At 45.0% G+C, this 25,846-nt stretch overlaps 4 protein-coding genes across 4 annotated transcripts; 2 read left to right on the top strand and 2 right to left on the bottom strand.

Moving 5' to 3' along the window:
* Positions 1 to 241: 241 nt before the first annotated feature.
* Positions 242 to 4,883, top strand: N7539_001334 (ubiquitin-binding TORC1 subunit KOG1; the record flags this gene model as incomplete). The annotated part of the gene is made up of 7 exons (XM_056930937.1): positions 242 to 700; positions 774 to 906; positions 945 to 3,496; positions 3,557 to 3,807; positions 3,874 to 4,207; positions 4,290 to 4,627; positions 4,694 to 4,883. The coding sequence occupies 7 exons, from the start codon at positions 242 to 244 to the stop codon at positions 4,881 to 4,883; spliced, it is 4,257 nt and encodes a 1,418-aa protein (XP_056792968.1).
* Positions 4,884 to 6,154: 1,271 nt separating this feature from the next.
* On the bottom strand, positions 6,155 to 8,996 carry N7539_001333 (uncharacterized protein; the record flags this gene model as incomplete). The annotated part of the gene is made up of 3 exons (XM_056930936.1): positions 6,155 to 8,853; positions 8,911 to 8,941; positions 8,982 to 8,996. 3 exons carry the CDS (start codon positions 8,994 to 8,996, stop codon positions 6,155 to 6,157), a joined length of 2,745 nt encoding a protein of 914 aa, XP_056792967.1.
* A 279-nt stretch (positions 8,997 to 9,275) lies between these two features.
* On the top strand, positions 9,276 to 9,551 carry N7539_001332 (uncharacterized protein; the record flags this gene model as incomplete). Its single annotated transcript, XM_056930935.1, has 1 exon — positions 9,276 to 9,551. One exon carries the CDS (start codon positions 9,276 to 9,278, stop codon positions 9,549 to 9,551), a length of 276 nt encoding a protein of 91 aa, XP_056792966.1.
* A 2,116-nt stretch (positions 9,552 to 11,667) lies between these two features.
* On the bottom strand, positions 11,668 to 14,415 carry N7539_001331 (PA and RING finger domain protein; the record flags this gene model as incomplete). The annotated part of the gene is made up of 2 exons (XM_056930934.1): positions 11,668 to 12,013; positions 12,191 to 14,415. 2 exons carry the CDS (start codon positions 14,413 to 14,415, stop codon positions 11,668 to 11,670), a joined length of 2,571 nt encoding a protein of 856 aa, XP_056792965.1.
* Between the last annotated feature and the right edge of the window lie 11,431 nt (positions 14,416 to 25,846).

Raw genomic sequence — 25,846 nt, 5'->3', positions numbered from 1 at the left:
TTTCACCGCAATCCCAGCTCTATCTAGTGAGATGTTTTCACTGAGCTCTGTACCTTAATCAACCAACACTGCATATACAATATTGCATAACCCATTCTACACGCCCGCCCGAGCCCAGAGAGCTCTTCGGGGAGAGATAAGAGGTTGGGCCCTCTCACTTCTGCGACTTGCCTGATCTCGCTTTGCGTAGCACACAACGCTTGACCTGCGCTCAAAGCCCCGCCATGACCCAACGCAAAATATGAGAGATCCAGCCCTCAACATGGAGGAATCCTTGCAGCAACCAGTGACGAACGGGGAGTCTGAACCCCGCCGTCCCACGAAATCCGCTCGTGTCGCATTCGGTCCAGAACTCGAGACGACAATCCCAGCACGCGATCGCTCCCCGGCCCCAATGAGTGGCCACCAACGATCATTCACTTCTGTGGAGCAATTGTCCTCGTCTCTGGCACAACCTCCACGGCCAACAAGTTCCGGGGGAGAAAACGCGGGGACGTCAGAAGCGGAGCCACCCCGGCGTCCATCTGCGCGTGGCTCCGAGAAGGGCCGGCCAGCGATGCTGAAACGAGCTCGGAGTGACTTTGGCCCCAGCGCCATCACCTTCGATAAGTCCCTCGGGGAAGAGGAGGAAGACTTTGCGATGCGTCATGGCTGGCAGGAGGAATACACCTCCAGTGAATACTTGAAAATCCTCCATTCAGTAAGTTGCTCAGGCCGAGCCACCCACTGCGCTGATCGATGACTGACGGCGGGGCTCCGTCTACCGAAAACAGAATTTCTACATGTATTTCACCGAGAAGCGTCATGAAACAAACGGCATCCCACGCGATCCCGACGGAAGCTGGCCTACGCAGGAATGGCGCATGAAGGACAGACTGAAGACGGTCTCGGCTGCCCTGGCCATCTGTCTCAACATCGGCGTTGACCCCCCGATGTGGTCAAAGCAAATCCGACGTCGAAGCTTGAATGCTGGGTCGATCCCACCTCCACCACGGCGGGCGCGCAAAATAAAATCATGGAACAAATCGGCAAAAAGCTGCAGGAACAGTACGAGACATTGAGTCTGCGCACGAGATACAAGCAATATCTGGATCCATCCGTTGACGAAACCAAAAAGTTCTGCATGTCTCTCCGTCGAAATGCCAAGGATGAACGAGTGTTATTGCACTACAATGGCCATGGTGTTCCGCTACCCACCGCGTCTGGCGAAATTTGGGTCTTCAACAAAAACTACACGCAGTACATCCCGGTTCCATTGTACGACCTCCAGTCGTGGCTCGCAGGGCCTAGCCTGTTCGTCTTTGATGTGTCCCATGCCGGCAACATCGTTCACAACTTCCACAATTTTGTGGAAAAGCACGAGAAAGAGAACGCCGAGGCTAAGAAGCGCGACCTTAATGCAGTGGTGCAAAATTACAGCGACTGTATCCTCTTGGCAGCCTGTCAGAAAGACGAGTCACTACCAACGAATCCCGACCTTCCTGCTGATCTCTTCACTTGTTGTCTTACGACCCCCATCGAGATCGCCCTGCGCTTTTTCATCCTGCAGAATCCACTACGGAGTGATCTTTCCATTGACGATTTCAGAGTTCCCGGTCGTCTCCAGGACCGTCGCAGCCCACTAGGAGAGCTGAACTGGATTTTCACAGCCATCACGGATACGATCGCTTGGAACACCTTGCCTCGTGCTCTGTTCAAGAAGCTCTTCCGCCAAGATTTGATGGTCGCTGCCCTTTTCCGCAATTTCCTGCTCAGTGAGCGCATCATGCGGACCTACAAATGCCACCCGATTTCTTCTCCCGAGCTTCCGAAAACGCACGACCATGCCTTGTGGAAAAGCTGGGATCTTGCGGTGGAGATGGTGCTGTCGCAACTGCCTGCTCTCATTGACCACGACGAGGGCCGACGGCAGTACGAGTACCAGCATTCACTCTTCTTCGCCGAGCAGCTCACCGCGTTCGAAGTTTATCTATCCTCTGGACCCACGGAGAAGAATCCCCCAGATCAGTTACCTATCGTTTTGCAAGTTCTGCTCAGCCAGGCCCATCGGCTGCGCGCTCTCATTCTCCTGAGCAAATTCCTCGATCTGGGCCCATGGGCTGTTCATCTGGCCCTCAGCATTGGTATCTTCCCTTACGTCGTGAAGTTGCTGCAGTCCGCTGCCCAAGAATTGAAGCCTGTCATGGTCTTCATTTGGGCGCGCATCATGGCTGTAGACAACACGGTCCAGATGGATCTATTAAAGGACAACGGCATCCACTACTTTATCTCAATTCTGAACCCTTCTTCCCCCATCCCGGTGGGAAATGCCAGCGAGCATCGCGCCATGTGTGCCTTCATCGTCTCTCTCTTTTGCAAGAACTACCCCCAGGGTCAGAATGTCTGTCTCTCCGGTGATTTGTTTGACTCCTGTTTGAAGCATCTGGGTGATGTTGAGAATCCCTTGCTCCGTCAATGGTCGTGCCTCTGTCTCAGCATGCTCTGGCGCGATTTTCCCGAAGCTAAGTGGATGGGCATTCGCTGTGCAGCCACCACCAGACTCTGCGAGTTGAACTTCGATCCTGTGCCAGAAGTTCGTGCTGCTATGCTTCACGCTGTGACTACGTTCCTCGGTATCCCAGACTTGACTGATCAAGTGGCTCAGATTGAGGAATCTCTGGCTATGGCGGTGTTGCCAATGGCGGCTGATGGAAGCGTTCTTGTCCGAAAAGAGCTTGCAGTATTCTTCTCCACCTTTGTGAAGCGTCATCAGAACAAGTTTGTGGTAGCTGCGTACGAAGAGCTGCAAGATGAAAAGCGATCCTTGATTCAGCGTCTTCACCGCGAAATGCCACAGCCCACTCGGTTCGATGCAGCGCATGAAGAATCATCCGCTGAATCAAAGCAAGTTCAATTGTCTCGAAATACCACATTTGGAACCATCTGGAAGCAAGTACTCATCCTTGCTGTCGATCCTCATCCGGATATCGCTCAGGATGCGGGGATTATCGTCGACTTCATCCACATGGCCCTTTTCGAATCGCCAATGGCGTCGCTCGCCGACAAGATCAGGATTGAGATTTTGGACCTTACAAACCGAGTAGCGCAGCGCTATCAGGTTTTGGAACGGACGGAGGCGAAGAAGTCTGCTCCCCCTTTGACACCTCCTTCATCAAACACAGCGCCCACTAAGCAGGAAGGCTTTGTCTCACTGAGTTTCAGACGAACTGCTAGCGTTGCTGCTTCTCTGAAAAACCTTGCATTTGGTGGTTCTGCGACGGACTCGACTGAGAACTCAGGTCCACCCTCACCCACCTCAAAGAGCCGAATGCCCATGACGCCCCGTGGTCGCGCTCCACCCGAGTGGACTCGTCCTCCGGAGGTCAACGATCATGTCGCTCCAGCCACTGCTTACCACCAAGCTCCGATTCCTACCTCTCGAGGGTTCCGAGCCAGGAAATTCGACGAGGCACCAATTATCCCGCTGAAGAGTCGTTTCCTAGACTGGTCGACGGAGGTAGGTTTGACCATTTCCTTGAAAACGCTGTGAACAAAGTTGAAGCTGACATTTCAAAAGTACTTTCGTGAACCCCAAATGAAGCCAAACGAACCTGATGAGCCTGGTAGTGCCGACTACAACGAGCGGCTTTGGCGACGGGGTCGAAATGAGAAGATAATCTCGGAGACACAGCCGCTCAAGGTAAAGGCTGGCACCAGCCGCTGGGATAATTCCATCACCCTTCTTTCCAACAGCAGTCAGCCCTTGAAGATGTGTTTTCATCAGTTCGAAGATCACCTTGCAGTTGCAGATGATCGGGACACCATTGCGTAAGTCGAATACTGGGAACTCACGAGTTATTTTCGTTGTGCTAATGGCAGCATTTAATTCGGCAGAATTTGGGATTGGCAAAATCACAGACGACTCAATCAGTTCTCCAACGGCAACCCTGTTGGGTCCAAGATCAATGAAGTCCGTTATATCAACGAAGATGACCAGGCTCTTCTTCTGACTGGCTCCTCCGACGGTGTGCTCAAGCTTTTCCGCCAGTACGAGTCATCGAAGAGGATTGAGGTTGTGACTGCCTTCAGAGCTCTGCCGGAACTAATTCCGAGCAACCGAAACGCTGGCCTCGTACTAGATTGGCAGCAAGGACAAGGCAAGGCCTTGGTCGCGGGTGATGTTAAGGTCATTCGAGTATGGAACGCGGCCACAGAGGTGTGCACGAATGTAAGTCTCATGGCTAGCTTGTTCTCCACCAGTCTTCTGTTCTCTTCTGGAAGCGGCCATCTAACCTGCAATTTGACGATAGGATATTCCTGCCCGGTCCGGATCATGCATCACATCCTTGACCTCCGACCAGGTGGCTGGGAACATCTTCGTGGCGGGCTTCGGCGACGGTGCCGTTCGAGTGTTCGACCAGCGCCTCAAGCCAACCACATCGATGGTTAAGGTTTGGCGTGAGCACAAACAGTGGATCACGAACGTTCACATGCAGCGTGGCGGACTACGTGAGCTTATTTCAGGCAGCCGGAATGGTGAAGTTCGCTTGTGGGATCTCCGCATGAATAGCGCCCTCTCCACCATACTCGCGACTAAAGATACCCTCCGTACCTTGAGTGTGCATGAACATGCCCCTGTCTTCAGCATGTAGGTATTCCTCTTTTTTCAAACTTCTATATTCCAGTGGCTGATCGAGCAATTTCGTCTCATCAGGGGCACCAACCGGCACGAAGTCAAGACCTACAACGTCGACGGCACATACCTCTCCAGCTACGAGCCTTATTCGAGTTTCCTCCAGCACAACCGCTCCTCTCCTATTGCTGGAACAGCCTTCCATCCACACCGCACCATGCTTGCCTGTGCTGCATTGAATGACCACCATATCAATCTGGTGTCCTGCTAGACGACGCTTGGTTTTTCGTCCCTTGCCCTTCTGGCCACCTACACTCTGCATATTTACCCCAACTATACGAAATCACAGTCCTTCTTTCACCCCTGGTCTCCTACTTCTCCCCTACTTTGCAAGTTTTCGCACGACGTATGCTTTTGATCTCATACTCTATGCAGATTTTACGGAGCCTTACGGAGCTATGGGCGTTTTTTTACTGGATCATGGATCTTTGCGGACCGATCCACAACCTTTTCATATCTGGGTCGTATCGTTTCCTAGTTAATGTTACGACCATTTGATTCCCCTTCTGTTCATTCAATGTTTCCGACTGCTGAGCTAGTGCACGTTCCATTCTTATCTTCTCAACCACTTTGTCCCTTTCACAAGAGTTCTTTGTGCTCATTCTCCTGTAGATGTAAGGTTGCCTTTTATCTCTACCACAATTTATCACTTTTACTAATCACGAATATACTCGATGCTGAAGTGCTTTGTCATGGGTAGTCGAAAGGTGTTCCATGATTTAGACATAGACTATAATGGAAAGATCACCATTTCAGATAAAAAGGTCAGCTTAACGCAACGAACTCAACAAGGGCCTCATGAGTTTTACGGATCATAATTCACTACTCCTTCCACAAGACGACTCGACATGCATAGTCTTTATCCTGCGCAGGTAGAGTCTCAATTAAAATACCGAGTCAGGGCATCATGTATCACGTGATTACTCCCGCTGGCGGATGAATCATGTCATCAACTCCATTTCGACTAGGCGCCTCAACCCCGGCAAGGACAGGAGATGTAAGTGATGCCTTCCTTCATCAAGAATTCTTTATGTATGATTTCAGCAAAATAACGGAAACAAGAGATAAACATTGCAGAAAGTGACTGATGGCTCGAGTACGTGAATACACGTCGATGCCGGTGAGAATGCATATTGACAAGCGTGCGAAGGACCGCTCAACAGATCCAGAATGCCAAATGTCCACCATATCTAGACAGGCGATCCCTAAATTCATCGCATCAAAGCTTGAAGTCATCCACAGCATAGCTTCGCGCTTATTTTGCTAAAGCATTTAGAACGTTCAATAATATAACAAGATAATCTAATCACATGGCTACTAAGAAGATCGTGAACGTGCATAGAAAACCAGAATTATTTTCTAACAAGTTATCAATAGGACGCCGGTGGTTGTCAGCTCACCCATCCATCACATATGTGCGTCAGAAGCGATAACGATCGAAGCGAATTAGAAGCTCGCATTTGATACCTTCTGATCGCTTGTTTAACGGCGTCCACGACGCCGGTGGCGTATACGCCGGACGGATCGCTCGCCCGCCGAGTAACCCCTTCTCTGGGGGAACTCGGACTCAACCCCCTCAACCACGGTTTCCAACTCGCGAACGCGAGGAGTGGTTGGATTCGCAGCCCGAGAAGTGACAGGGCTCAAGTGAGGGGGGTCCGCGAAGCGAACCGAGCGATGTCGTGGACGAACAGTCTCTGAAGCCTGAGCTTCAGGAACGGGCTCAGGACTCTTCGAAGGGACCGAGCTTATCGTTTCCGCCCCATTGACGGTTGGCACGCGTCCATAGCACACTGGGTTGTGTTGGACTGCGGGCCACCGGGGGTAACGAACTCGATTGTCGTTGAAGAAGGGGATGCAATGATCACCCTCCGGATCGTTGAGCCAAGAGCGAGGCGATGTGCATGGACTTGGCAGCTCAGCTGAATTGCTGCAATCGTCTCTTCCAGACCCATGGTCTCTAGCAGCCTCTTTGCCATGGTCGAATGCATGCCCAGTGTTTGCCTCGTGGCCACGTTCTCCAGACCCAGATTGCTCAGCTTGCTGCTCCGACTCTGCAGCAGCAGCTTTCTCCTTGCCCTTGGCAGCCTGCTCCGCGCGGAAGTTGTTCATCCAGACCATAAGAGATAGAAAGCCATTTGACACGTTGGATTGGCCGTGGGGCTGGTGGCCTTCCTTCATGCCGGAGCGTTGGCCTGGTGAAGGACATGGAGTATCTTCCTCGCTCCTTGGAGAGGATGGACGGCTTTCGGGAGAATCTAGGGCACTTTCCATTCCGGCAGCCAGGCATTCGGGGAATGGAATCGCATCATGGCGCAGCCGACTTGCTGCATGAGAGGACTGTGCGCAGGGTGTCTCATGCTCGCGTCTATATTTCTTTGGCACCTTGTCGTTTAGGGACCCCACTGCTGTGAGAGCCAGATGCTCGGTGATGGTAGCATCTGTGAGCTCCGAGGTTTCGGATTCTGAAGAGCTTCCCTGGTGATCAGAATAACTCCAAATGCCAGAGAGATCAAGATTGAGAGGACCGGCTGCAGAAATCATTATAACAGACGTCTTCCATGGAGGCGGCCAAGTTGGCGCGAAAGTTGGGGGAGCAGCGGATTCGGGTGCACCTTGACCCCCATTGACTTGAGGCTGTCCTTCTCCAGGTCCTTGTTGGTTGGTAGATATCCACGCATGTCCAATTCCAGGGTAAGATTGCCGTGTTTCGGCATGCCCCTGTCGACGTGCCCCACGCGAAGATTCTCCCTGCTCTCCAAAAATCTCCGAGCCAGCTTGCTCCCGGGGGATGCTAAGCGATGGACCAAGAGCAACCTGACCAGGCGGCGCAACATAACTGTTGGGAGGACAGTAGAATGGGTCCTCGTTCGATCCCTGCTGTGCTTGCACAGCGGCCACCGGCTGGTACCCAACGGGAACAGAAAAGCGTGGTCCGTACCATTGACCCCGGTGACGACACGGCTGAGTCTGTTGTTGAAAGGCCTGTTGCTGCTGCGCGTGGCAATCGTATAGGTATTTGTAGGCCTGGTAGTACTCGGCCAGGTGATACTGAGCCTGACGATACTGGGCTTCGAGCAGACGAGGATCGTATCGTGGACCTTGGTTTAGCTGAGCCTGGAGTTGTCGAGCTTGGTGAAGCTGGGTTTGAAGAAGCTGAGCTTGATGCACCTGCTCTAGGTATTGCTGGCCCTGGTGCGGCTGGGCATAGTAGGCTTGAGGCTGATGTCGAGGCTGAGCTGGAGTGAGAATGCGAGGGCCTGCGCTACCAGGTGCGTTCACCTGAAGGGGCTGTTGGAAATAAGCTGGACCACGAGTCGGCACAGATGATCGGGGCATAACCGGGTTCTGTTGCTCATACTGCAGGCCAGATGCGCCATACTGAACAGGCTGGGAAGGGTTGCTACCCTGGTCCGTAGCCTGCGTCGAGCGAGAGTCAGTGTGGACAGGTTGAGCAGGGACCCCACGTCCAGCTTGGTGCGACATGTTGTCCGCGCCAGGCATCTGCTGGGGGTTTGCAAAGGTGACAGGGTTCGAATCGGCCGCCGGTCCAGTACCAGCGAGCATAGCCCGGGGAGCTGTTGGGGCGTTAGGGGGAGGGGAGGAGTTTCTCTGATGATCTCGATCTCTTATGAAGCGGTGGAGACAATGAAGAGCCATTGTGGGCGAAGTGATTGAAAAGCAGCAAGACTCAGAGGAAATAGAATCTGCTGTATCGGACGAAAGTGCTGTATCGGACGAAAGGTTGAACGAGTGACGCTCACAGGCAAGTCGTGGTTCTCGAGAGGGTGAACACTGCTGCGAAGCTGTTGGAGATGACAAGAACGACGCAGCAGTGACAAAAGAAGCATTTCGAGGGTGGTTTTGGGAAAGGATGAAGGGAGAGGAGAAAGGAATAGAAGGGGAGGGTGGGCGACGCAGAGGAGAGACGACTAATCCAGGTGGTGAGTAGTAAACAGTGCTTGCGCCAGACGAGCTGGGTGAGCAAACACCGTCAACAGACGCACCACACGTCTCGCGCGTCAGCTCCTCCACGTCCCCTGGCAGCCGCATAAGAATGGGAAAAACGGCAGAATTGCTCAAGCCATTGTAGGACTTGAAGCCGTCGAGGTAGCAGACACGAAGGCTGACGCCTTGGGCCGAAGTCGAAAGAGGATGGGCAGCTGCTGCCAGTCGGAGGACTGATTGATAAAGCCCCACAGGTTAGCAAACCTATTTTTCAATAGAATTGGCCATACGGGTGGGCAATGCTTGACTTGTATCACTGTTCTGTTCAGGTTCACAGCAGTATAGGAAACCTTCGACATACCGAAGTGCCAAACATTTACATCATCAAGACCAATAAGCACCAATACCCACAAGGTATGTGACAGAAATGACTTGATCCGTACATGAAGAACTGACTCGGCCTGTAGTCCCCATCGACGTCTCCAATGGCTGTGATGCCATTCGACCCTGTTGCAGAAAGCCCTAGTTAGTTTCAAGATCTTGATGCTTGGAATGACCTCGCCACCTCGCACAGCTGCGACTCGTATGCCCACCGATCATTCTGGGGTCATGTCAATACCGAGAGAACTCCTGATTGAGATTCCTATACAAAAACATGACCGCTGATGAACAGATGAGAGCCAGAAGTATGGTCAAGAAGCCGAATGTCTCTCATGCCGATGAAAGTCGAGAAGGAAAGAAGTCTTCATCAGATGGGATGCCCTATACGTACCTCTCCGCTGCAGCATTCGCGCTGCTGCTCGACAGACTGTGGTCTGGCAATAGCAGCAGCCTTGGCCTTGGTGCCCTGTCCAGCACTCCTCTCGCAACGGCTATTCTTGTCCGTCGCTTTGTTCTTCGAAAGGCGAGAACCGACTGGGAGAATGAGTAATCTTATGCACGTACCCGAAGTACAGATTGCGGGAAAGGGGCTTTCAAAGATCACACAGAGTCGGTCCTAAGTAGGCAGGTTCTCTTACCCGGCTTCAGAGCCGACACGATGGGCAAATCGGCGACACGACTTGAATTCGTGAAGACGAAGAAGGTGAAGAGTGAGAGTAAAAGTTGGTGAGGAGGGGGAAGGATGAAGAAGAATGGAGGAAGAAGGAAGAGAGGAATGAGAGATTCGAGGGTTAGAAGCAATTGACCTAGCTTTTACGATGATTAGGCTCGCTTGCGCCCGCAAGATTGACCGATGGCCGACAACTATTCAGAGCACCAAAACAATGTCGAGTGGAACGCATCAAAAGAGTCCGTTTCGACCAGGTGCAGCAAAGGGCATAAACGGTATATGCTCCGAAGGCTCTACGTCGACGGACCTCTGTATCGACATGGTCATGAGGGTTGTAAGTGGCCGAATGAAGAGCGTTCTTGATACGAAATCGATGTCAAGCGGCATAAATTGAGCATACATTTATCACAACCATTCTTTGCGAGGGTCCGCCAGATAAGCTCCCCAGCAGGTGATCTCGCTACGAGTTTCTACTGCCGACGCTTCAGAGTTTCAATTGCTCTGCTAGCCATATATATGAGCTCCACAAGTTGCTGCGGCGGATTTGGTCATCTAAGCCAGAAATCGACTACGAACACCGAACTCGACGCTTTCCGGACCTGATAACACTACCCGCAGGATCTTTTGACACGAGACAGAGGGAATCACTCACATCTAGCGCCATGATTGCCCCCGAGCATGGGATTATGGTCACCATCATTCTGGGCTTTCTTTCGTCATGGACTGTCGGGTCCACGGAATTGAGGCACTACGAGTTGACCTATTTTCTCTTTGGAGCAGGCGCTTCAAGGTGTGAAAAGACAGACGAGACGGATGATTGACTCGAGCTACTGGTCTAAAGCTCATGAGCAAAGTCTTGTAACCGTTGTGTCATTAATTTACTCCATATGATATTGGGAGCGGGAGTTCGTAACGTGATCGAAGCCGGACTTGTGAAGAGACTCGTCTGCAGTATCATTTGTCGAGAATGATGGCTGCATCTGACGTAGCTGTGACATGTCTGTTCTTTGATCACCGCAGAGTAATATGGCTGGTCTAAGTGCTGTGTAAGTATATAGAGTATGGTGCATGTCTGGTGCTTTCAGAGTTCAAATCATGTTCTACTCTGCGAAGCTCTATTTCAGTTTCTATCGCGGACGTACTAGTTGTAGCAGCTGAGTATCAATCGGCAGCGAGAATAATTTGCTAAACAAAATATTCGAGAGCCCATCTGGCGATTCACGGTCTCGCTCCATTCAAGAAACAAGATGCTCCAAGGATGAGATGTTGATACGATATAGATTCGCCCAGTCACGTGGCGGTATGTAACGTCGATCTCAACATTCAAACGAATCACGGGAGTAACCTTGTTCAGACGTCACTTACGAGCTACCCCCAGCGTCGGCGGGCGACTGAAAATTACTCCCCTGTTTATTCGTCCATGAGGATTATTGATAATATTCAAATCCACAACTTCGCGACTAGATTGTGTAAGAAGCAAGCATGTCTTCACAAGTGAATCTGCAGTCTAATTGCACTTCCAGCGAGTATACGTATTTTCAACCTCTTAAAAATGACATGCATATTACCCCTGCTCTATAAATCGCCATCCGCGGCAGATAGCTTACTTCTACTACCCGATGTCAGTCCAATGGAAGGATCTACCTCTACAAGTCATTCCTCCTTATTGACTAGAAGAGCCCTGATATTTTAAGCTGCCCTGTTGCTGAGAATGGAAATTTTAACTTCAATCTACCGGCACGCTATTGGACTTAACGAACGACACTGGAGCAACATCATGACGTTCATTAAAACAGAAAAGTCTAGACTGGAGGCGTTTGACGCACGATGTCGTCCAGCCGCTTCCAGAATTGATCGGTCTATCCACAAGTGTATTGCACCGGCACTCAGTAGCTTAGACTTCGGAAGAATAGTGATAGAGGCTCGCTAATATAACAGACACCGTGGAAATCAACGCCAACGCCCGGCTATGTGCTGAGCATGGAGAAGCACATCGCTAACGATTGCGATCCGCCCGGGCTTGATTCCATACACTATCTCCGCCTAAGGCCGAGAAACTGAAAGAGGCAAAATTTCGCCAACTAGATTGTGAAGCAGAAGCGGGCTGATCAGAAAGAAGACCCACGCTCTGCTCGTCATCCGGGTCGGCAGCTTCGGGGATGCCGGCTATGGGTACCACTGGGGAGGCTGTATCAGACTGCTCGGTTTGTTCTCGAGATTGAAAGCGGCCGGAGGGTTCGTCGTGGTCATCGGGGTCGGACGCTTGGGAATGGCCCATCGAGCGGACAACGTCGCCCTTGCATATTGGGCATGTGCGTCGGCGAGTGGTCAACCACGGTGTACTAGTAGTGACGAAACAAATTAGACTTTGGATCAATGATAGAAGGAGGAATGAGATAAGGGCGCCCTACATGCACTCTGCATGGAATTCATGGCCACATGGCAGACTCATTACCCGGCTTTGGCCATCGATATATTCCTCGAGACAGACCACACATTCCACTTGCCTACCTGTGTACTTACGCCTCCAGAGCGTAGAACCAGTCTGTGAACTGGCTATCTTCTCCTCTTTGGGCAAAGACGCCGAATTGGTGATAATACCGGCGACTGTCTGGGAGCGTGAGCGAGCTAGACGTGGGCGATCTGAACGGCTTGAGTGGGCCAGCAGTGGAGATGATGGCGTCACAGGCCCCGGACTGGCTGGTCTAAGCGATTCAGAGCTTGACGTTGACGGAGTTCGGGCAATGGTGTGATATGTGCGGACAGGGAGCCGTTCAACAACGGACTTCGGTGCGCGCCATCGGCGCCGTCGCATCCGTGATCGCAGCAGGAGCAGTCCGTAGACCATTGTTAATGTCAAGAGTGGACTGACAACCAACACCAACAGGGTATCAAAAAATGGGCTGGTTGACACACTGGTGGGAGACAGAGTGACCCAGAGTCCCTCATGATCTGAAACAGGAGGCTTTCCCAGGTCAAGCCAGGATGGCACGGGGTTACTGTCCTGAAGTACCGCGTCCTGCTTGGGTGCAGCAGCTTTGGAAGGCTGAGCGGGCTGCTCGTGTTTGCGACCCCATCCAAAATGGTCAGAGAACCAGTATTTTGCAGAGGAAGTGGACACTAAGGACGACGCGCTTGAGCCGTGCTTGTTGTGGGTCATGCCAGCATCACGACCGTGGCCGGTAAGCTTTTCTACACTCTGATATTCACCGCTTCCCGGAGTGATGCTACCACCGAGAGGCATATTGGAGGGAGAAGCCGGTTCTTCGTCCGTTGGCGTCTTCTGAGACTTCGGGTCACCTTGAGGTGTCGTGCTGGGTAGTGCCAGTGTTTTTTCCTTGGGGGCGATGAGGTCTGGATCCCTCCAGTCCTGGACGCCGATTATGAAGTCTTCGCTGCCGATTTCATCGTCTTCCTTGGACATTTGAGAGCCCTTTGAGGTCCGTGTGGTGCCGGCTTTATTGCGACCGCGGCGAATGGACTCTTTTCCATGCTGAGAAGAGCTAGAGAATGATCCCTTGGTCTCCAGAGCGCCGGGGACCAGCCAATCGATCTCCCCGCTACTCGGCGGGCGGCGGCTGTCCACTTGACGGTTTGAATTACCGGATTTGTTGCATAGCCCGAGCAACGAGCCCAAAGCACGCAGGAAACCGCCATTCGAATTCGAGTCAAGGGAAGCAGAGTTGTCCTTGGACGCAACAGTAGAAGTCGATGCAGGGCTAATCGGTGCCAAACTGCTTGTAGGCTCTGCTACCGCGGGAATGCCCATAGTCGTCTGACCGGCAGATTTTGCATGTGAAGGCTTCGAGCCCGGGTTAGTGACCGAGCCGGAATGTGATGGGATGAGTGAAGAGAGGAGATGCGCAGTAGTATAAGACGTGAAAATAGCAGGAATCGTGGCATTCGATGTATCGCCACGCGCGTACATCGTCACCAGGTTGCCTCCTCGGGTATCATCGCCAACAATCACGGCAATAGCGCCGCGACGTTGCGCCCACATCACTTTCTCCAGAAATCCACAGCCACCTCGACTGAGAAGGACAATGTTGCCCTCAATCTCCGCAGTCTCCTGCAGGGATTGAATGTCGGCATGAGAGGATTTCTTGACTGAGAGTGAATCTGGATATGTCGGAGCTTGCCTTTCTTCCGAATCAGCAGGATCCGCTAAGGGGATATGCAAATGATCGTCTGTTCCGTCGTTCGGGGTTTGGGAAGCCACAGACTCGCGTCGCTCGATCTGGCCAGCCGAGCCCGCTGGCGGGGCAAGGTATGCTCGGCTTTGTAGAATCGTATTCTCGCCGGACACTCCTCCGATAGAATTCCGGGCCTTCTGCGTGACGATCTTGCCTGCAGTGTCGTAAATTTTGGCTCGATTGTTCTCCCCCCATCCAGGTATATCTGAGCAGCCCAGCTCGCCTCCTGTTCCCGTCATCAGACTCCCTTCGCCAAACCCGCTGCCGACCCAGAGTTTGCCACTGAGGCCTTTGCCAGGCAACAGCGGGCCAAATGCCGCAGGGCGGGCCAGGAAAAAGGTTGAATTATCATCGGTCAGACTGATGACCGCAGATGGCGGGAAGAGCGAGGATGGAATGTTAAAGGAAAACAAAGCATGCAGTCCAGTCGTCCGACCAGCGGGCGTTTCTGAGGTCGAGATACGCGGTGACGAGAAGGCGGAGAAGATGGTGAGGAAAATGGGGCAGAATATTAAGAAGAATAGGACGAGAAGAAGGCGTGGTGGTCGCATTTCGTGCAGAGCAATCAAGAGTCGAGACACAGCTTTGAACCTTAATTAAAGAAGAGAGGAGGAGGAGCAGAGGGAGAGAGCGGAGGCCGCTTTGATGACGAGGTTCAAGTTGTGCCGACGATTCTTGTATGACGATAACAAGCGAAACCGTGGAAGCCCACCGTTATCTGTCTACCAATCCCTCAGTTGGCAGCAAAGAGGGGAAAGGTGCACCATCGAAAATGTTTCCAGTCCGTGAATGGCGATGGAGAGAGCGAAGCACACTCAATCTAAAGATAGCAGGAGGGTAAAGGGGAGCTGCTGGGGGACCGGTGGAGTGGGTTCAGTTCGTGGTGGAGAAGTCGATGTTGTATTTCGTCCGCCTGGCGCTTGCCCGCCGACGGCCCCGGGTAACTTGGGCATTTGTGTAATCAGGTGATCGGGAATCATTTCCCCGGCTAATCAGGAAGGGTACTTAGCTCCAGTGTTGACAATCGTTTACAAGGCCAGGCCCCACTTCTTCAAATGATCATCGTGCTAACTCAACGGGCAAGTATCCTTGATTCTCTGGAGTCCAGTACATGAGTACAGCACGGCGGCCGGACCGTAAGTGCTTAGAAGGCAGTGCAATTATTGCACTGCAGTAGTTACACTCAGGAACGAAAGCGATGTGACGAATATCGGCGACGCGCCGAATTTGAAAAGACGACAGCTACAGTAAAGTCTAGAGGAAGGTAGCTCTCCAAGCTTCCTATGTACATACTACATAGGTAGGTATGTGTATCAGATACGATAACACGTCTCTAGGTGCGCTTATCGGCCGCCGTACCATATCTTGCCTGGAAAGACAGGCGGGACAAAGGCGATCTCAGAAGACAACTTTCCATCGCATGGATGAGAACGAGTCTACAGGGACTTTGAGGTGGATATGTTCAGCACTTCGCCTAAGTATACTTAGATCACTAAATTCTCGTGACCAGTAAGTAAAAGAGATGTTGAAAACCAGGCACAAGTTTCAAGGTCTCCACCGTCAACTACTCACCCTTTATGGTATCTCATCGCAGCTCGCTCTCAGAGCTCTCTTCGTAGATACTCGCACGTGCTTCGGACTGGAGCTTGACAGTGCACCGGTCTTATAGAGACTGTCACAAGCCCTCCGGATTAGCACATGACCTGCCCCCACTCCAAAGCAGTCATGACATCGTGGCGGGTCCGACAGAAATAATCCAGACGGTGATGCTTTCCGACGCTAACCCGCATTACAAGTGTCGGGTGTACTGCGTGAAACGCCTCCGCCAAGTGATCACGTAAACTTTTATGGTTCGGCATCGTGACCTCTCTGGCAACAGTCTTACACAGCTAGAGGAAGCCCGGTCGGCGACAAGAAGATTTCGTGAAGGGTCCAACCATATACAGCAAATGAATGGATGTGCTTGGGTGATAAAGTGCTCGTCTCACCACAGGAGAAAGCTCGGGCATCATCAACCCTCCCAGATGGTGGCTGTTTGGTGGCGCAGGCTTACCAGTAAAATCAATGGGTACCACCTCAGGACACATCGTCATGCACGAATGGCACGAAACCAAGGCGATGCCATCCCAGGCAGGATGTTGGCAGGTCAAGACCGGCTGTCAACGACCCTGCCAGGGGGTCAACAGGACCCACAAGGCTACACAGTCGTCGGCACACTGAAGCGCTACCATTGTTATGGACTTCAAATGCGGCACTCCCGGCGAGTCGACCCGCTTCCCCAGAGTCTGCAGACTACGAATTCCTATGAGGGCAATCCGTCACCTCGCAAGGTCGGGGAAACATGAGAAGGAAAGATTCTTGTAGTGCTTTCAAATTTCATGATTCACATGTAGCGCCCGTCGAGAGAAGCAGGACTCCTTCGTGGACTGCTTTTCGCTGCCAGGCAGAAGGCGACTCTACTAGACTGTTCCCAGGCTCAGGTCCTATCAGGGGCACCTGCCTGGTGACAGGGCAAGCCCCCATCTCTATCCTAATTAGGCAAGGTCTCGTGACCGCCATCCACAACCTGTATCTTCCAACCGTAGTTTACTCAGAATGAACCATGTTTCCTCCTTCCAACGCTTTTTCCGTAGCAGTTGGTAGCAAACCCCGGTTTCATCTAAAGGTCCTTTAGAACGGGCGAAACAATCCGATTACTTTCTTCTGACCTTACACGACCCTAAACCCCGGGCATCCGGTAGTAGCGGATACGTATAAGGACAAAAAAACCCTCTACTAACCCCTTTACTCTACTATAATCACGGGCCCGTAGCTGCCTTAGGCATCCTAACCCTTCCTTTTCGCGATGACTAGAGCTAGATAAGCTATAACCTTACCGTACGGCTCCGTTCGGTTACGTAAGGACCCTTAGTCCTCTATATATATATAGTTACGTCCGTAACTATACTTAGAAGAACTATATCCTATCTACTATAACTCCTAGGTAGTATAGCTACGAGAACCTACGTATAGAAGGAAGAAGGTGAAGTAACTATATCCTATATAACGAAGAAAACCAAGACGAAGGGGAAAAAGGAAAGGAAGAAATAAGGAAGGTAAAGTACTGCCTTAAATACCTATCGTAGGCGGGGCTATAGTAAGGCGGCAGAATCCTTATAGAAAGTCCCGGATAGAAGGTTCCTCTATAGGAGTAAACCAAAAGGTAAATAATCCTTAGGCTCTAGCGTATACACACGCGTAAGGCTTCTATTAATAACGCGTAGGTAAATATCTAATCTTATAAACGTAAATATCGATTATATAATCTCCTCCTTAACTCCCTAAGTCTATATCTATTAACTAGCTAACTAACCTACTAGTTAATACTACTCGCTAGTCGGCTAACTAACTAGTTAGTAAACTTACTAGTTTATAGTAACTAACTAGTTAACTTATCTAACTAACTCTATACTCTAAGTCTATTCACGAACTAGTTAACCGACTAGCTAGTTAACTATTAACTTATTACCTATACGTTATATTACCCCCTATTCAGACTCGCGACTATTCTTAGGCGCGGTAACGTTATAGTATATTATTATCTAGATATACTAGTAGCTTCTTATTAAGAGCCTTATACTCTAACTAATAGTTAAGATTTACCGGAGATCTAGGGCGGGATAGATAGGTTTTATAATATTCCCGGAGTTTCGAAGCTATAGTCCGGAAATTACTAGTATTATACTATATTATATTATTCTCGAATCCTACCTACTTTACTCGATACTAAAGCTTCGACCGGTTAATTCGCGAAGTAAGGATTATCTCTATATTATACTCCGGCTCTAGTATAACCTATATCGCTAGTTTAGGGACGAGCTATTCTAGAAGTAGATCTATACTTATCGTATAGCGTAACTTCTCCGGGTTAAAGATATTATATCGTAATAACCCTTCTAGTAGTTATAGTCGAAAAGCGTGCCCTACCTTCTCGATAATCCGGAAAGGTCCCTCTACTTTTAGACGGAGTTTACCTAATAGCCCTTCTACGATCTACCGATTATCCTTTATTATAATTATAATAAGGTCTCTAACGTCGAAGTTTAGCTCCCTACGATATCGATTCGCCTAGATATACTAACGTTCCTACGCTTAAGCTATATTATCCTATACGAACTTATAAACTTAGCGAATTTTATCTATCTAGTCTCGAGCTATCTCCCGGTCTAGCCTATAGAGATCCTATTCGCTACTACTAAGTTACTAATTAACTATTATTCTTAGCTTATACCCGTATTTAGTATAGTATAGTAAGACCCTAGTCGACTTATAAGATAAAATTACCTAAGTAAAGTCTATTATTAATAGTAGACTAGACTAGTTATTAGCGAACTTATCTATAAAGATATATAGTCGTTAAGATAGTAACTAGATTATATTTTCCGACTATCTATCTATTTAAGGATAATACAGAGTAGATAACTTCCGCTTAATCCTTATTAACTTATATAGGATCTTCTAGAATAATATAATAAACTATAGTCCTCTATCCGATATAATTAAGTCCGGAAGTCCTATCTACCTATAATAGTATATTAACTATAACTTTACTAGATCCCTAGCCGTAGTATCCTTAAATAAGGATATATAAACTATCTACTTCGTTAATCTATAGACTACTATTAAGATATTATTATATCTATATCGGTCTTTTAGTAGGTATATAAAGTCTATAGAGATATACTACTAGGATCTATCCGATACTAGTAATAGGTTTAGGAGTCCCGGAGTCTTTATTCGCTAGATTTTAGTACGCTTATATATTATATAGTTATCCGAAAACCGAATAATATCCTAGCGGAGAGTCTCCTACTAAAAATAGCTTACTAGGAACTTCTAAAGCTTCTTAGCGCTCGGATAGGCTAAAGATAGTTAATTATAGACTTCGGAGATTAACCGGGTTCGTAGCTACCTATATACTAGGACTATAAGCTTCTTATTACAGATTAGTACTCCTTCTTATAAGTCGAATCTACTTAAGGAATTCTCCTATTCGGCTTCCTAATACTATACTTCTAGCTCTAGATTATCCCGGTTTACTAAGAGTAACTATTTAATTAAGTCGCTACTAATATAGAGTCGGTTAATTCGAATAGTCTTACGCTCGTTTACGATCTAGGAATCTAAGTAGGATTCCGGTAGTAATATCTAGCTCTCCGGTTCCCCTTATTATTTAACCTAGAAGTAGAATAATATATCTGTAAGAGTATTTTATTATCCTAGTCGGTAGTAGATAATAAAATAGTACTAGAAAAGTTTTAAACTCTAGCGAGCTTAATAAGTATTTAGAAGTTTTAATAATATAAAGTACTCTAACGCCTAGTAATCTATTAGGACCTCGAATCTTTCTTTATATTATAGTCCCGATAGCTTAGCCCGCTAATTATCTATACTCTCTATAATCGCTAGTATCTCCTAGTTATAGATATCCTACTTCCGCTTCCTAGGTAATATAGTCTTAGAGAAGAACCTAATAGGATACTATAACCCGTCCTACTTCTAGGATAGTACTCTCGCGATAATATCCTTTAAGATATCTATTTCTAGTCTTATCTCCCTCTCCGGATAATAGTATACTAAGATAGACGCCGAAGAAAGAGTAGTTTTTAGTTACTAGAAGGTATTTATATAGTTCTTGCTCTATATAAATATATAGTCCTTTTTTATAAGTTAGTAGAGTAGCTTCGCGATATAACTATAGATAGTAATAAAATAATGATAGAAGTTATAGAACCTAAGAAAGGACTAAATTCCTTTAACTATTATAGGAGTTTACTACTTATAAATAGCCTTAATCTTCTTAGGATTAATTCTTACTCTATCTACTCCTACGATAAAACCTAAGAACTTAGTCTTAGTTTAGTCGAACTCGTACTTATAGATTACTACCTAAAGTCCTATAGCTTATAATCGTTAGATTATAGCCCGAACGTATTTAATATACTTCTCGGGGTCCTCGCGAAAGATTAGGATATTATCTACGAATATAATAGTAACTATATCTAAGAGATCCCTAAGTACCTAGTTAATATACCGTTAGAAGGAGATAGATCTACTATATAACCTAAATAGTATAATCTTATACTTAAAGGTCCTATATCGAGTTATAAATATCGTTAGATCCTCTAAGTCTGCTACTATTCTAAGTCGATAGAATTCCTACTATATATCGAGTTTAGTAAAGTATCTTACGCGGGCTAACTAGTCTATTATCTTGTTAATAAGTAGTAATAGATAGATATCTTTTTCCGTAACTATATTTAGTTATCGGTAGTCTATATAGAAGCGTAGTCCGCTATCTATCTTCTTTGCTATTAGGATTAGAGAAGCGAAGAGGTACCTCGATAGAATAATAAAGCCCTTTTATAAGTTCTCGAAAAGATACTTTCGAACTACTTTAAGCTCCTCCTAGTTTATCTTATAAAGGAGATAATAGCCTAGTCTCTACTCTCTATTAAGAAGGATCTTATAGTTAAATAGGCCCCGATATAGTAGTAGAATATTAGACTTATATTATAAGAAGAACTCCTATAGATTATAGTATATCTTAGGAATTTACTATTAAATAGACTCCTTCTCCGTAACTACTTTATTCCTAGAAGCTAGTTCTATAATTACTACGTTAATCTTATTAAAAGTAGTAATAAATACTTCGGTATCCTTAGCCTATATATAGTATTTAAATCCTACTCGACTAATAAAAGCTCGAGTAGGACTTAGAAATACGGTATTTAATTCTACGTAAGACGGTTAAGGAGCTAGGACTACCGGTTCTCTATTCCTAGCTATTATATAGCTAAATATCTTATAGACTTATATATAATTACTTAAGAACTCTTTAGGAAGTCGATATTTAGTATTATATATAGTTAAAGTAACCCGAGATCTATCGATCCGCTCCTACTCGATTAGTTACTCTATTTCCCGGTTATAGGCTTTAGTATATACCTAATATTTCTAATTTATAACCTATAGATATATTAATACCGATAGGAAGATCTCTAGAGTTAGTTTCCTAGCTATCTTATCTATTAGGATAACTTTAGTAGGCTACTAGATTCGGTAATTTATATAATCTAATAATACTTAATAATACGCGAACTAGGCTTATCCGATAATTATATAGTAATAATCTAAACCGATAATAAGGAATAGTATCTAATAAAATTATTATCCGTCGATCTAGAGAGTTAGAATAATTATATAGGTAATAATATTTCTATCTTTCCTATTATATCCCTCTACCTTTACTAACTAGGATAAAGATATCTATAGAATATTCTAAATATCTCGGATAGTATAGGCTAATCCTTTATCGATAGCTATATAGGATATTACTCTAGTATCGAGTAAAGTAGTTATATAGGTTAACTAACTATTAGATATAAGTATAATTAGAAAAGTAAATTATTTATTATTTCCTAATACTATATATAAATCTAAAGATATAACTACTTTTGTAATACTTATATCTAGAAGGAAGACTTATTCTAGGCTTAGGCTTTTCCTATCTTAGAGGATTTAGAGATCTCTTCTATATAACTAGGGTTAGATACTAATATCTTAGCTACTAAAGTAGCGTATTCCTTACTAGGATACTTAGAAGATATATATCCGGTCTATCTATATCTAAAGTATTATCCTTTCTTTATATAGTAGATATAGGTCTCCCTATCTAGACTCTTAGCGTTAGGTACTAGGATTACCTTTATCTCGCGAGGCGTAATACTAGATAATATCGAAGTTATAGTAGTAGTTTTATTATTAGACTTCTTAGAGAAACGTATCTTTAATACTCTAGATAGATCGGTACTTTTATTATTAGTAGTCTAGCTATATTACTAAGCAGAGATCTAGCTACTTAGATAAAGAGTATCGTACTTCTTTCTAATCTTATAGCTAAACTTAGTAAAGGATATAAGAGGCTTATCGATTAAGTCGATATCGATAATCTCCCGAAGTCGGGGAGTTAAGTAGTTCTAGAGGACGTACTTCTTCTAGTGCTCGCCTATAATAAGTTCGCTGGCGTCGAAGAGATAAGAGAACTAAGATAGGAAGTCGCTAAATAACTAGCTACCCTATATCTCTAAGTTCTAGAAATCCCGTTTAGAGTATATAGCTTTATTATAGTCGCTAAAGATAGATCTAAGATACTTAAAGAGATCGTTATAGTTCTAGTATCACTCGGAGGCTATATCTATTATATATTAATTAATATTCTATTTAGCTATATCTCTATATCGAGAGTAAGTATAGTCTAAAGCTAAGAGATCGGTAAGATCTAGTCCTATACTATATAGCTTACGCTCTATCGCGATCTTCTAGTTTTCCTAAGTTATTTCCTTTCTATTAGTAAGTAGAGATAGATCGGGGATCTTAAATTTATATATAGTATATATAGAATCGGAACGGCCTATTATAGTAGTATCTATAGTAGCTTTACGCTACTTATATTAGTTAGTAGAAGATATAGGGTAGCTTATTTCGATTCGATCGGCGGAGATATAGATCTACTAGAGAATTATCTATAAAAGCTTAATAGTAGTAGCGTTAAGATCGGTATATTCCTCGGACTTACGGAGGAGCTTGTCGTTTATTATCTTCTAGTTTATTAGTTTAACTACCTTAGCGGTAGCTATAGCGAGCTATCCGCGTTATTCCTCTACTTTATTATCGAGATAATATAAGTAGTCGACCGTCGCTCGCTATATATCCTATATTAAGTCGAATATAAACCTAGGTTCGTCGTGTACTAAGTCGATAAAATTCTTATAGCTAAGTTTTCTATCGCGTAAATACTCGAGTAGATTATCTAGCTAAGGCGTAACCTAAATAAAATATATATTATAGTCTTTATAGAGAAGATTATTAGGTCTAGCTAAGGAGCTCTATTAATATATACTACGCGACTCTTCCTAACCGGATTCTTTATTAATACCTAGATATACTATATTAATAGATACTACTATATTAATCGTTTAAAGGGAAAAGAGAAAAATAAGAGAAGATAATATATAAAGACTTAATAACTCGTAGTAAGCGCCGGTCTATTATATAAAGGTAAAAAGAATATTAAAGATCTTAGTTTTTATATAACTTCTAGGTAATATAGCTACGAGAACCTATATATAGAAGGAAGAAGATAAAGTAACTATATCCTATATAACGAAGAAAACTAAGATAAAGGAGAAAAAGGAAAGGAAGAAATAAGGAAGATAAAGTACTATCTTAAATACCTATCGTAGGCGGGGCTATAATAAGATAGTAGAATCCTTATAGAAAGTCCCGGATAGAAGGTTCCTCTATAGGAGTAAACCGAAAGATAAATAATCCTTAGGCTCTAGCGTATATATATACGTAAGGCTTCTATTAATAATATATAGGTAAATATCTAATCTTATAAACGTAAATATCGATTATATAATCTCCTCCTTAACTCCCTAAGTCTATATCTATCAACTAGCTAACTAACCTACTAGTTAATACTACTCGCTAGTCGGCTAACTAACTAGTTAGTAAACTTACTAGTTTACGGTAACTAACTAGTTAACTTATCTAACTAACTCCACACTCTAAGTCTATTTACGAACTAGTTAACCGACTAGCTAGTTAACTATTAACTTATTACCTATACGTTATATCTACCCTCTAGATCTTATCTAGTAGTAAGCCCTTATATTAGCTAAGCCTCTATGCTTAACTACTCGAGAGCGAGAGCTTACTTAGAAGTATACTTACTAAGCTCTTAAGACTAAACGATTCCTAAAGATCTAGCTTAAATTACCGACTACTCGTAGTATTAAGTAACCCTCTTCTTACTATACTAAAAAAATCTCGAAAATTATATAATAGTATAAGAGAGGGCTCGAACCCTAAAAAACTCTACTCTAATATAGTCGGTATATAAGATATCCTTCTAGAAGAGATCTAATCTACTAGTAGTTAAATAACCGGAAGTAAAACTAGAAGGAAGATACCCGATTAGAAATAAAAGCTTCCTTATTTAAATAAACTATAATCCTTATTAACTTATAGAATACCGAAGTATATAATCCTCTCCCGATAGAATTCGATATATAGGAAAACCTATATAAGGCTTATATCCTATACTCCGAATCCCTTATACTATCCCCGGAACCCCCTTACTAGCTAATACCTAGTATACTATAACTAATATTACTATTAACTAGTAATACTCTAATAATCTTACCGGCTAATATAGCTAAATCCCTTCGAGGCTCTTACTAAAGTACCCTTAATTATTATAAGTATAGTAGGACTAACTTAGGATAAGGATAGGATATAGGAGGATAGAGGGCGTGAGCTATGTCTACTATATATAGTATATATACTATCTTAAAACTTAGGATAGACTATAGCCTCTTCCCTTTTCTTTTTCTCCTCTTTAGCCTTTAAGATTCTTAATACTATATAGCTAAGTTAAATAAAAGTTTCTAAGTCCTTCTAAAGCTTTTCTATTCTCGCGTATAATATTATCTTAAAGACTCTCCTCTTCTTTTATAACCTTTTTTCTTATTAAAGTATTAGTCGGTATAACGTATAGGTAATAAGTTAATAGTTAACTAGCTAGTCGGTTAACTAGTTCGTGAATAGACTTAGAGTATAGAGTTAGTTAGATAAGTTAACTAGTTAGTTACTATAAACTAGTAAGTTCACTAACTAGTTAGTTAGCCGACTAGCGAGTTAGTATTAACTAGTAGGTTAGTTAGCTAGTTAATAGATATAGACTTAGGGAGTTAAGGAGAAGATTATATAATCGATATTTACGTTTATAAGATTAGATATTTACCTACGCGTAGTTAATAGAAGCCTTATATATATATATACGCTAGAGCCTAAGGATTATTTACCTTTCGGTTTACTTCTATAGAGGAACCTTCTATCCGGGACTTTCTATAAGGATTCTACCGTCTTACTATAGCCCTATCTATAATAGGTATTTAAGATAGTACTTTACCTTCCTTATTTCTTCCTTTCCTTTTTCCCCTTCGTCTTAGTTTTCTTTATTATATAGGATATAGTTACTTTATCTTTCTTCTTCTATATATAGGTTATCGTAGCTATACTACCTAGGAGTTATATAAAAACTAAGACCTTTAATATTCTTTTTACCTTTATATAATAGACCGGCGCTTACTATAAGTTATTAAGTCTTTATATATTACCTTCTCTTATTTTTCTCTTTTCCCTTTAAACGATCGATATAGTAGTATCTATTAATATAGTATATCTAGATATTAATAAAGAACCTAGTTAGGAAGAGTTATATAGTATACGTTAATAGAGCTCCTTAGCTAGATCTAACGATCTTCCCCGTAAAGACTATAATATATATTTTATTTAGGTTACGCCTTAGCTAAATAATCTACTCGAGTATTTACGTAATAGAAAACTTAGCCGTAAGAACTTTATCGACTTAGTACGCGACGAACCTAGGTTTATATTCGACTTAATATAGGATATATAGCGAGCGACGGTCGACTACTTATATTATCTCGATAATAAAGTAGAGGAATAATACGGATAGCTCGCTATAGCTACCGCTAAGATAGTTAAACTAATAAACTAGAAGATAACGAATAATAAGCTCCTCCGTAAGTCCGAGGAATATACTAATTTTAACGCTACTACTATTAAGCTTTTATAGATAACCCTCTAATAGATCTATATCTCCGCCGATCGAATTAAAATAAGCTATTCTATATCTCCTACTAACTAACGTAAGTAGCGTAAAGCTACTATAGATACTACTATAATAAGCCGTTCCGATTCTATATATACTATACGTAAATTTAAGATCCCCGATCTATCCCTACTTACCGATAGAAAGGAAATAACTTAGGAAAACTAGAAGATTACGATAGAGTATAAGCTACGTAGTATAGGACTAGACCTTACCGATCCCTTAGCTTTAGACTATAT

The sequence above is a fragment of the Penicillium diatomitis genome (assembly GCF_028827545.1).
Source record: "Penicillium diatomitis strain IBT 30728 chromosome Unknown utg000002l_segment0_segment0, whole genome shotgun sequence".
Classification (NCBI taxonomy): domain Eukaryota; kingdom Fungi; phylum Ascomycota; class Eurotiomycetes; order Eurotiales; family Aspergillaceae; genus Penicillium; species Penicillium diatomitis.
The sequence above is the reverse complement of the archived record's forward strand: the minus strand, read 5'-3'. Positions and strand labels throughout refer to the sequence as shown.